The 12,633-nt window shown below is 39.2% G+C and overlaps 1 protein-coding gene across 1 annotated transcript; it reads left to right on the plus strand.

Moving 5' to 3' along the window:
• The first annotated feature begins 10,185 nt into the window (after positions 1 to 10,185).
• Positions 10,186 to 12,383, plus strand: LOC131687600 (DEAD-box helicase Dbp80-like). The gene is made up of 6 exons (XM_058971687.1): positions 10,186 to 10,272; positions 10,764 to 10,885; positions 11,327 to 11,667; positions 11,882 to 12,099; positions 12,149 to 12,265; positions 12,345 to 12,383. The coding sequence occupies exons 1-6, from the start codon at positions 10,186 to 10,188 to the stop codon at positions 12,381 to 12,383; spliced, it is 924 nt and encodes a 307-aa protein (XP_058827670.1).
• The last annotated feature ends 250 nt before the right edge of the window (positions 12,384 to 12,633 follow it).

Below are 12,633 nucleotides of genomic sequence, written 5' to 3' on the forward strand. Positions count from 1 at the left end.
AGAGGGTTACTTGAATTTCCTCGCATTCGGAATAAAAATCTTCAGCAAATTGTAGCATGTCGTTTTGCACATTTGTTATACTTTCATTATTTGCCCCAGCGCACAGTGGGACGGAATCAAAAAAAGCCGGACATTGATATTTGCAACGAAACTATTGGTTATGGCACTTTGATGTCTTCGCAAAGGTTTCTTCATTTTTTAAGTAGTTTAATATCATGTTGGAAAATTTTTATTTAAGGGGGTATATACGCAGATAAAAAAAATAACTTTGCAAGTTGTTGCCAAAATTGATAGTCATGTATTGAAAGTTTGTAGACGAAATGATTTTATGAATCTTTGTTGAAGTAGCAAAATGGCTATCTGTTAAGCGAAAAAAGTTATTGGATGAAATTGAAGTACATGTCGGAATACCCCCTTAAAAAGTGTTTTTTCATTGTAACTTTTTTATTTGTTTTTTTACAGTTTCTCGATGTTCTAGAAAGTTGTTGATGCTTTTGAAACACACCTTTTTGCGAAATAGACCAACTCGCTATCTCTTCGTTTTTAGGGTGTATGTCTGTTTTTTTGGTTTTTCTGTGCTAACTTTAAGGGGCTATGGTTTGTAGACTAGCATGTTGTAGCAGCTAAATTTACTTTTTTGATGTTCAGCAAGAAATATCCTATCGATACATATATAATTCATAGCGGCATCTTATAGGATTCTTGGAATTATGCGGGGTAAAATATACTAGCGTTTCAATAAATTATTTGCATTATGAAGCATGAAAAATAAACTATTATGCGAAATTAATAAACATTTGAAATATTATAGTTCATTCCATATATTCCGACATTCAAAGTTAATTTTTTTTGTTATTAACATGCTCATAAGTCATCAGTGTCCTGCCAATTATCTTCTTCGTCATTGGATGAACAAGGTAATAATATAACCGAGTATTTTAAGCAACGAAATACCATGGGGAGACTTGACCAGGTTTTCAGTTAAAACTGCATAAATCTCTAAAAAAGCCTTCAATCCCTCAAAAGTCATTCAGATATAATGCGCAAAGTTATTGCGCGTCTTCATGATTTTTTGCAGAATTTTTAATTTAATTTTTGAAAAGTTACAAAAGTTTTTCTGTGATCGTTTTTTCTGGTCAAGTCTCCCCATTGCGGGGAGACTTGACCAAGAGAATTTTGAAAAATCATAACAAAAAATAATGACATAAAACCTACTGTAATTATTTTTTTCTCTATTGTCGAGATCCTTAGGTAACAGTAAAAAATATAAAAGAGTTGCATTTGATAAATTTTGATTTTTTTAATGCATTTCTTTTCAAGGATTAACTGTACTGCTTGCATTGCATGTTCACACGTCACGAAATCAGCCCTACTTTTGCTAACTTTGTTTACAAATATTAAAATATAAAGACTTATGTTTGGGGTGGATTTTTTTTATGGCGTGATTAACATTAACAGTAGATACCAAAGCTTAATAAATATTAGGAATTTTGTATCTTTCTTCAGCTGATCGCCACTTGGTCAAGTCTCCCCATAAAATCTTGGTCAAGTCTCCCCAACATTAGTTATTGCGTTCAATGTCATGCAAATTCTAGTAATAACTTTTCCAATGTTCCAGTTTATGTTAAATCATTTCACTGCTCCACAAGGATTAAGATGGTATATTAGTACATTAATAGTAATTAGTAGTCGAGTAGATATGTCCATACAAAGTTTGATAAAAAATTACATCATTTAATTCAAATTTATTAATCAAGTAATATTTTCTGTAAGGAAAGGATATTTCATTCCAAACTTTTAAAATTACCTTAACGGATCTAAACAAGTATAAAAATATTTTTGAAAATAATTTAAGAATTGAATAGAAGACGCCATAGCTGAAAATAGAATTTTGCGCTTGGTCAAGTCTCCCCATGTTCCCCTACTCATCCGATGCGATATCTTGAACCCGTTAGTAATTGCAAAATTTCGAGAGTCTTGTCGAGCTCAATTCTCAAACACCATTTATGTCCTAGTACTTCGATTACATGACACAAAATATCAATCCTTCTTCATATTATACCCACCGTGTCAATCTCTCCCATGCTTCTGATTCAACTGTATTCTTCGACACATGCATGAAGGACGAATCCCGGATCATCTACGTCCGCAAGTGATCCCAAGCATCTTTCATAGTAAATTTCTAGAAGTCGACTGCAGCAAGATGTTTTACACCGACGGGTTCAATAATCCCTGAGGTATCGACAAAACATTGGCTCAAGGGTAAAGATGTGGGTCGGGATTTCATTCCCGTAATGTCTCGGCTCATGTCCAATCACTACACGCTGGACGTTCATCTCCGACGTATTGGACTCGCGGATAGTGGTATCTGTGCTTGAGGCAACGGTTATCACGAGATCGAACATATTGTCTGGGCATGCGCAGAGTACTGTTCTGCCAGATTTCAACTATTCGATTCCCTTCGGGTCCGAGTAAGATCACCCAATGTCCCGATTCGAAATGTACTGGCAAGCCGCGATCTCCTCTATATGTCCCTCATACACACCTTCAAAAACCTTCAATGTCCAGATTTAATTGCCCCCATTTTTCTTATCATTCTCAGAAGCCCAACAAGCATTAGGAGCTGAACTATAAGACTACTTGTAAGATTAAAAGCAGATTAAAGGCTACGAAAGCTGAATAATACTTTCGCAGAACTATTTAAACATTAACAGTTTATTCAGCTTATTTAAACTCCAGTATTCGCCTGTTCAAACCAGGCTGAACTATACCACTAACAAATGTTGCAGCAGTAATATTAATGCTTTTATTCAACCATCCCAATAGACCTTTCTCGTCCGACCTAACCCCCTTTTTTCTTATTTTTATTCAAAAGACTACACATTTTTAAAAATATTTCCGCTGAAATGAGACTTTTTAGAGCTATCGTGATTTTTTAATGATCTTTTAAAATTTGAAAAATGCAAGAATGTTGAGTATTTTTTTAACCTTTGCAAGAATGATGGGACTCAAAATATGTGTTTGGGCAGCACTGTTTTGTATATTTTTGCTTGGCTTCCTGGCAACGCGGCAAATGAAGTGGTGAGTCGGGGCCCATATTATTGGCTCGAATCAAAACTCGTCGAAATGTCAATTGACGATAGGTTCATCCGGAGTGTTCATTTGTGTTTACATTTTGCTAGCGTTGCCAATTTTATTTTGTGTTCAGCACCCAATATGGCTACGCCACATCGCTTTTGCGCGTGCTGTCCGACTTCGCTACCGCTCAGTCGGACTTAAACTAGGCATAGCCCCTATGTTTGAGTAAGCCGGGCAAACGAGTGGATCACAGGTTCGCTTGCTTCCGATAACGGGTCGGTGGACACCTCGCCCGGCGGATCCTCAGCGGCTTTGCGCCGCTTCGGTTCCTAGGCCTCGGTTATGCGGCTAAGCCGCTTCGAAATGGTACCCCTTGAACATTCTAACTTGAATCGGTTGTGTCACAGGAGCCGGAATACGAATTAGAACCAGCCAGCATTCCGGCTGAGTTAAACTGGAAAGTTTAGTAAAATTTAATCTGGAAATAAAAAATTTTTTGGCAACGCTCCAGCACTCCGTTGATTTCACCATCTGGGGGCCAGGTTGACGATATGAAATGAACTTTGTTTACTTTCGACAAGTTTTGATTCGAGCCAACAACATCCAGCCGGTGAGTCGCGGTACAAAGTTCATTGGTTATGTAAACAAACTAAAGTGAACCTCTCGGTGGAGAACGTTGCATGGTAATGTTTAACCTCACTTTTTTGACAGTTCAAAGAGATTGTTTACATGATCTTGGTATTTTTGTTGATACGATCATAGTATGAGAAACTTGGTTTGGTTCGCTGCCAAATGTAAACACTTTCCCAACAAGGTCGCTCAGCTGTATTTTTTAATTGATGTCGGCATCATACATTGTTCCGTTAAATTTAACATTTTTACTTTTCTTGTACATGATTCATTGAAGAAGCAAGGAATTTCTAGCCAAACATTTGAAAAAGGCCTACTGCCAAATGCAAACAAATCGAATTTTGATGTTCTCTATTAAAATTCTGGGACAGAGCCTGTGGATAGATGTTTTCTTTTTCTTTTTTCCTGTTCATCTCTTGTCTTGCATAGCCACTCATTCTTCCTCACATATTTTAAATGGACTGGCTACATTCGACAGTCCCCCTGACTGCATTTGACAGCTCCCCCTGGCTGCAATTGACATTAGGTTTTGTCGTATCCACACGTTCCGTTCCAGTTAAAAACTATCTATCTGGCCATGTACATAAACATAACGCAACATTGGATTATGAAGAATTTTGATAATGATTTTATAACAAATTATAAAAGAGCCCGGCTGATATAAAAGTCCTAACTAGCAATACACTTATTATAAAATGATTATAAAGGATTATTGTAAATGATTCCAAAAGGATTATAAAGGCAGTGAAATACGTACTCAATGAATTAAGGGGTGTGTCTGATGTAAACAATATGCGCAATCAAACTAAATAAAACAGTATACAATTTTTAAATAGAATTATAATGAATTCGACCAAAACTTCTTTTGCCTTTTTCTCATTTTCAAATGTTTGGGTAGAATTTAGATTATTTTACCGTTGTTGCCATCAATTTCGTTTGGTTTGTTTTGTTCACAATGTTAGTCGCAGAGCATTTTGGTGATCTATGGCAATTGATGACCTTTACACCCCATACTAGGTCCGCTCCTGTTGCAGCTGTTTCGCCCTGTCCGGCACCGAGTCAACCGATGGTCCAACCTGCGCCGCACTCGTCTGTCGCTATGTCAATGGCAGGGACTTGGATTAAAGGCTAAAATTTCAGCTACGGTTGGTTGTGTTGCTGCAATCGGTTTGCCTTCGGCCACGTTGGACATTCGGCTAACGGGAATATTCAGCGATTCCGATTCGAAGGAAGCAGCGCCAGTAGCATACTGCTTCGGTTCAGCAATACGCTCCGGTATCGGACGAAGCTAACACTCCGACAGGACGAAGGTTTCAACGAGGGGCTCAGGCATAAGTAGCAGAGTCCTTGCACTTCCTGCTTGTCGAGTGAACAATTCCGACGAAACCACTGCCGCTCTCGCCAAGTTTGATCACCGTAATAAGTGCAACGTCAGCGGTATAGTGCCAGGATTAGTCGAGAACAGTCTGACTTGCCAAGAGCTACAAGATTAAATAGCAATGCGTTTTTAAAGTGACCATAGTATAACGTAGAGGCTTTACCAAGATGATTTATTCAGCAGAATAAGATAGCAAAATTACCCAAAACATAAGACCTGGTTGCCGAAGTGAATCCACACACATCATCACCTACAGAGGCAAGGAATATTGGAACGCAGCGAAATTCCTCACAATGAATTGATCTCGTTTGGTGAAATTCCAGGAAGTACAATTTTCATAGCACAATTTAGTCGACCGAAATTGTAGTCCTCAGTCGAGAGAGAGACTGATAGAGTAGCAGCAGCTAGGAATTTTCTTTCGAAAGCTAGCAGCGGTTTCGCGTATCCTGCGCTAAGTAGAGAGCGTTAAGACAGATCTCCGAAACATGTCAAGTGCTATCAGATGAGAAAAAACGTCGCATCTATGACCAGTACGACAAGGACGGTCTGCTGACCAACGGTTCCGTCCGGTACCACCATAACACACGGCACCGGCGACACATATATATTCACAACATACTAATTACTTATCCTTCCGAAAAAGTAAATAAATTGACTATGCAATTTATCATTCGCTGCCTAGTTATTTCCTGCCAATTTGAACACGACAGCAGTTGCAGAAAGTTTTATTGCGGTGCAAAAATGATGGCAACTCGGAATATAATATAAATTTACATATAATTTCTCCTCCCTGCTCTGCATTCTTATCACTCCTATCAAATCCTTCTTACTCCTTATCGTCAGTGCCGAGCACTCTTTTGCATTTGCCGGTTAAATCAACGACAATGCGATAATCGTCAATCGACGAAACTTTTGCTGAAATGGAACTTGAACACGAATAATAAATAATTGTTCCATTCGAAAGCGATAACCTTGTTGTCCTGATGTTTGCAGCTATCATACGCTGGTAGGCATTCTGACCAATGGAAACGTTTTTCGGTATGGGCATTGAACGATCATTTCAACAACTTATCATCGACGGAATTCGTTACCTATAAAGTTCAGGTAAACTTCACCACCTAAAAATGAGTAATAAATCGGATCATCTTGTTAGGACTTAACCCACGAGCAAACAAACAAATATGTACAAATTCTTATCCATCATCCAGAAAGCAATCGTTTTATAGCCCAATGCTTGATCTTACGATTCAGGATATGCCACCGGGTTTTGCATCGAGCGCCGATTGGTCAATGTATGAACCAGGGGTGACATTACGCATCTCGAAACGAAAGGTTTATTGTATTCAAGCTTGTATGAAAAGGTCGATTCGAATTGGTTGCATAATGTGGCACCAGGTTCCCATTGTTCCAATCCTCATCCCTCTTGAGTTGATAGTCTTTCAAAGAGCATCGAAAGTATTCAAGTAATGTAAATTTTAAAAGTCCATGTAAACAAGTCTTAGGTAAACAAGCACACTGAACTGTCAGAAAAGTGAGGTTATACATTTTCATGCAATGCTCTATGTTTTTCACAGGTGGAATGAATCATTTCAGCATCAGTGATGCCAGGTCTATTCAAACAATAGCCTGCAGTAAAAATATAAAAGTCTGCAGATTGCTACAAAAATCTTCAATAAATTTGACATAGAAATGTAGTATGTATATATTTTAAATGATCAAAAATGTTGAAGGCTGGTGTATAAATTGGCTGGCATAGGCTTTGTTCTGCTAAATATTTGTAATCTGCAAAACATCTGCAGTGAAAATGCAAAATCTGCAGATTTACTAATATATATGCAGATCTGGCATCCTTTTAGTATTCCCCACAGGAAATTCATCCAAATGGTGTAAAAATGCGGGGAAACAAGGCAAGATAGGTATTCAGAATATGGGGTTAAATGAGCAGCTTGCACTATTTTTGATTTTTTCAATAGTTAGAGGTACCAAATCATCGCGGCAATCGGCAGTAACGAATTGGGGATAAAAAAGGAAGCATCCTATCATATAAAATTTTTTGACGAGAAAGGTCTATTAAACTGAATTACGAGTTTAATAAATGATTCTATTGCCAATACTATTACCAATATTAATTAAGCTCACTACACGTCTTCAAAAGTTTGTTTCTACTTATACATTTGCCTTTATACCACCTTTGACTTTCAGTTGAATTATGTGTTTAATAAAGGTAATTGTTCCTACTCTAAAAATTGACACGATAAGCAAACCATGACTATTGGTAACCGACCTGGGTTCGAGTCCCAATACATATTATTTTTGACATTAAAAATGTCTTACTCCACTAACTGGGGCTGGGTGTCACTCTAAATTTTGAAAATCTCCTATGTAACGAAACTATGTAAGGTTTGTACGGTTATAACTTCGCAATTAGTTGATGGATTTCAATAATGTATACACCAATCGATTCAGAAACACCTGACTGACCTGAGTATTCTATTGAAAATCGGTTGAATTGAAATTGAAAAATTTCACGAAAAAGGGGGAAATATGCATACACGAGGCGGCTATTCCGAGCAGAGCCGTCAATACAGAGCATTTAAGAGGTCAATCAAACAAAGAAAAGTTATAAATATATGTGCTGAATTTCATTTTTGCCTTATCATTCGATACTTGATTGTCGACGAGTAGTGTATGGACGATTCTCATAAACAAACGGCTTTGGGAAATAATCATAACAATGGTGTAGCAGATTCCGTAGAGGATACGATTACCGTAAATTTTGATAGAAATGATTTTGTAAAAGCATTAATTAGCCGTGTTTTGATTTGTGGTTTCCTTGTTAGCGCCGCCTTTTTGACGATAAACCACATCTGAGATAGGTAAAACAAATTGTCCATAGGAAAATGTTTTCAGTTTGAATTTGATCATCGTTGAAATCAGTTCGCTTGTCGTCGGCGACCCGCTTCGTTAGTTCCTGAAAGGAATACTCCCCGTTAGCAGGAGCAAACAAAGGCACTCTCAAAATTGCCTCCATCACTAGACGTGTACAGAAGTCGCACTATTATTGGTAAAGAAACGTCGAAATGATATTCACAACAAACGGTCCTTATTAGGACCACAAAATCGTTCTCAGAAGAATTACAATTGAAATTTCCTTTTCGTGCTTTGGAAAATAACTTCCCTCTTATCGGGTTAGTTATTTTCTATAATAATATCCGAAAAATGTACGATAAAACAAATAAACTGACCAATTGGACGGAAGCAAGAAAATACCTATAAAAATTTGAGTCAGAAAAGTGACATTGACGGAAAAATGCTTCGATCGTTTTTAAGTGTTTGGCAGCTGAAGTTGCCGATGTTTTCCAATGTCAATTATTTGCGCGGTGCTGTACGGAACAAACAGATTCTTGCGTGATTTGTTGGGAAATAATCAAAACAATTGTGTAGTAGATTCCGTAGAGGATACGATTAGCGTAAATTTTGATAGAAATGATTTTGAAAACGCATTAATTAGCCGCGCTTTGATTGGTGGTTTACTTGTTAGCGCCGCCTTTTTGACGATGAACCACATCTGAGATAGGTAAAACGAATTGTCTATAGGAAAATCTTTCCAGTTTGCATTTGATCATCGTTGAAATCAGTTCGCTTGTCGCCGGCGACCCGCTTCGTTAGTTTCTGGAAGGAATACTCCCCGTTAAGCTAAGTATGCACCTCTTGCGAAATGAAATTTCCTATACAAAACCTATGTATAAAAAACGTCGCGAAATGCTCGCGAAAAAAATTTTCGTTTCCATTTCGTAAGCGGTACGCAGCTCTCGCGAAAACGATAACGAAAAATGCAGTTAGCCGAGACACGGTTCGACAAACGATAAGTTTCATAATACTTCCGCGAGATAGCGCTGCTTTCTATGCGCTGTCACCAAGGCAAACTTTTTCCTTGCGAAATAATGGTCAATGGTATTATTTCGCACGGAGGCTAGCGAAATTTTGACAGGTTGCATTGAAAAAATATAAAAAACCCAAGATTAGTAATTTTTTGTATTTTTTTTTCATCGCGACCTGTCAAAATTTCGTAGTTTTGAGAATCAATATTTTGAATTTGAATGGTAAGTTTTAAAATATTATTGGAATTGTGATTGTTTCTAGTAATTATTATTTACAGCACACCCGAACAAAGCAGCCACAAGAGCAGCATTTTTCATCAGCAGCCATCTATCTACTTGATAAGTTTTCATCAACAACAACCAGGTGCTACAAATCAGCTCAACATCCTGGATCTGGCAATCAGCCAACCAACATTAAATCGATACAACCGTAGCAGTACCAACAACTCCAAATCCAGCAGCTGCCAACAATTTTTCAAAAAAGAACCACAGCAATTACAGCTCAGAACCAACAAAGCAACAAGAGCTTTTTTACGAATAATGGACCCATCGGAAACACTTTATCGGCACATTCTGTCGTAAAACTTGCCTGCCACTATTCTTACCAGCGGTTACCTTCCTGATGTAGAGAAATCAGAGTCAAATACAAACGTCATATTACTGCCTTGGCTCCTACCAGTTGCTTGCATGAAAATATCGCTGCCTCCACAGTGCTCGTGATTCCATCCCAACAGCAGCTAGCAACCACAATTCCAGTGCTTATCGCCAGCAACATCAGAAAATTAAGATTTCCCCCAGACCATGACCATCATCCGACAGATCGGTAGCAACGTTCAACTGACGGTACAACCTGGCCAGCAACCGCAACTAGTGCAATCGATCCAAGCCAATCAGGGCCAAATGTAGAAGACCATTGGTCAACTGCAAAAAAAGATACATCAACAACACCTTCAAACACAGGCAGCAGCATACTGTACTGTACAACGCCGCGTGCAGGACTTTTTTTTATTCAGTTGGTGCAGCAAGGTGAGTCATTTTTACTACCTTTTTTCGTTTCGGAAGGATCAGTACCGTGTTCAGTACATTGTAATGTAATACCCTATTCTTCTTTCAAAAGCTCGCGTTCACTCATTCACGGATATTTTTCATCATAATTTTTTTCAGATCGAACAGCAACCATAGCGGATACACATCACCGAACACCAGCAACATAATGCCATGGTAACCACCCAGCAGCAGAACACGGCGATAATGGGCCAACAGCAAATACAACATCAAGATCCTCGGAAAGGACTTTCTCTTTCGGTATGTGTTTAACAGTAGCTTTTCTCCACCAAGCATTCCTTTGCATATTTAGATGTCCTTGTCAATTTACAGAACAAACATAATGGAAGCATACTCTACACGCGCGACATATTAAATCGGGGCAACCGTGTGACTCGTTTGGCAAAAAGGGTTCATCATCGGTTTCATGGCAGCGAAGTGAGCAGACAAAAGAAGGCGTTTTTTTCCGAATGGTCGCTCTGGGCAAAAGTTCAGCCAATTGCAAGGAATAAACCACCGGAGTGACAGTATCCGTGCTGATTCAGGACCTTTTTCCATATATTGTAGCTTTTGAATTTTAATACCCGGTCGAAACGATGGCAAGTGCTGCCGATAACTGGGTCAAAAAGGCGGAAAGAGGATCAGGAAATTTCTGCACTCGGTAAGTGTTTTTTTTTGTCATAACCAACGAACCTATTTTTGGAGCGATAATTTTTCCATAGGTTTTGATTTTTTCTTTTCAATACAAATAGGTTATCGATCTGAGTATCCCTAAGGATAAGGAACCAGAGCCGACGGCTGACAGCCCAAAGCAAGAGAATGCGGAAAAACCTTCTAGTTCACCGCCAGTAGAACCAGCGATCAAATTACTCCGGTAGAAACGGCTGCACCTGCAGTTTTGTTTTCGGTAGCTACAGAAATTAAGACTTTAGCAGCTCCTGAAGAAAAAAAGCTGCTAGCGAAAATGGAGAAACAGCTTCCTCCACGGAAGATGCAGAGGCATTCAAGTAAGTCGAAATCTGGAGAAAATTTTGATTAGGACATAAGTAACATTGAGAGCCTCTCTCTGTTTACTTTCTGTTTCGATTATTACGTCTTTATAACACTTTACACTAATTTTCCAGTACATATCGAAAGCCGATAGTTTTTACTAGAATATTAGGCAAAGAGTTGAGTACTAAATATTGAAACGACCGAGTAATTAACAGAAGAGAAACACCCCAAAAAGAATCTCATTGTTACTTACGTCCTATTCAAATTTTTCTCCAGAAATATTTAATATCAGCTTTGAAATTATCCATGATTCATCTTTTAGCCCGGCGGATGCAAGTTTGCTAATTAAACTTATTCGCAAAGGTCTAGTAGAATCAAAGCTGGATCTGGGGGTGAAGGATCCTTCTTCGCCGCTATACTTGGTTAAAACTTTCGAAGCTTTGCACATGAATTCGGAACTGCTTCAGGGAGTCTATGCTATGGGTTTCAACGCTCCTTCCAAGATTCAGAAGACGGCTCATCCTACTCTGTTGGCCGATCCACCACAGAACATAATCGCCCAGAGTTGGTCGGGAACAAGAAAAACCACTGCCTTCGTACTGGCAATGCTCAATCGAGTCAATCCGTTGAAAAACTATCCGCAGGTGATTTGCCTTTCCCCACGTATGAACTGGCAATTCAGAAGGGGAAAGTAGCTGCAAAACGGCAAAGTTTTGTGCGGAAATCGAACTTGGTTAAACCGTTCGCGGTGAGAAGATCGTCAAAGGGGCGAAGCTGACTAATCATATCATCATCGGAACAGCCGGGCGTTCGACCTTAAGAAGATTGCCATTTTTGTACCGGACGAGGCGGGCGTTATGATCGCTGTTCTTTTTAGCCACGTACGAGCGGGAGGTGATGGGATTCGTCCAGTACATCGTAACCAATCCGATCATGATTCTTCTGGTGCGGGAGCAAGAATCACTCGATAACACCAAACACTACTACGTCAAATGCCGCAACCAGGACGAGAAATATCAAGCAATTTCAAACATGTACGGTGTGATTACCGTCGGACAAGCGATCATTTTCAGTCATATGATGTATAGGACAGTTGTAAACTCCAAGTAAACTTATTTTCGGCATTGTTAATCGATCGAAACAGGCACGCAAAACGGCCGATTGGTTGACCGGCAGGATGTCCCAGGATGGTCATTCGGTAGCAGTACTGTCCGGTGATCTAACGGTGGAGCAACGGTTGGAACGAACGTTTTGTCCAGGGGTAAGTTCCACCACTTGATTCTGGCTACAGCACCAGGTTACGGAGAGATTCTTTCGTCTTAGGTATCGACGTCGAACAGGTTACCATTGTCGTCAACTTCGACCTGCCGATGGATTAGCAGGGACGAGCCGATTGCGAAACGTATCTACATCGAATTAGACGCACCGATAGATTCAGTAAGTGTGAGTCATTCTTGTGATCCTATAGATTGTATTTCTTCCCACTTCTTTAACAGAACGGAATCACCATCAACCTATTTGGTAGTGATCGAAGCATGATGATTTGCAGATCAATCGAAAAACACTTCCGGAAAAAGATTCAGTTGCTAGACGCGGAGAACTCGGACGAAATTGAAAAGATCGCACCGT

This window comes from Topomyia yanbarensis, chromosome 3 (assembly GCF_030247195.1).
Source record: "Topomyia yanbarensis strain Yona2022 chromosome 3, ASM3024719v1, whole genome shotgun sequence".
In the NCBI taxonomy this organism is placed as follows: Eukaryota; Metazoa; Arthropoda; class Insecta; order Diptera; family Culicidae; genus Topomyia; species Topomyia yanbarensis.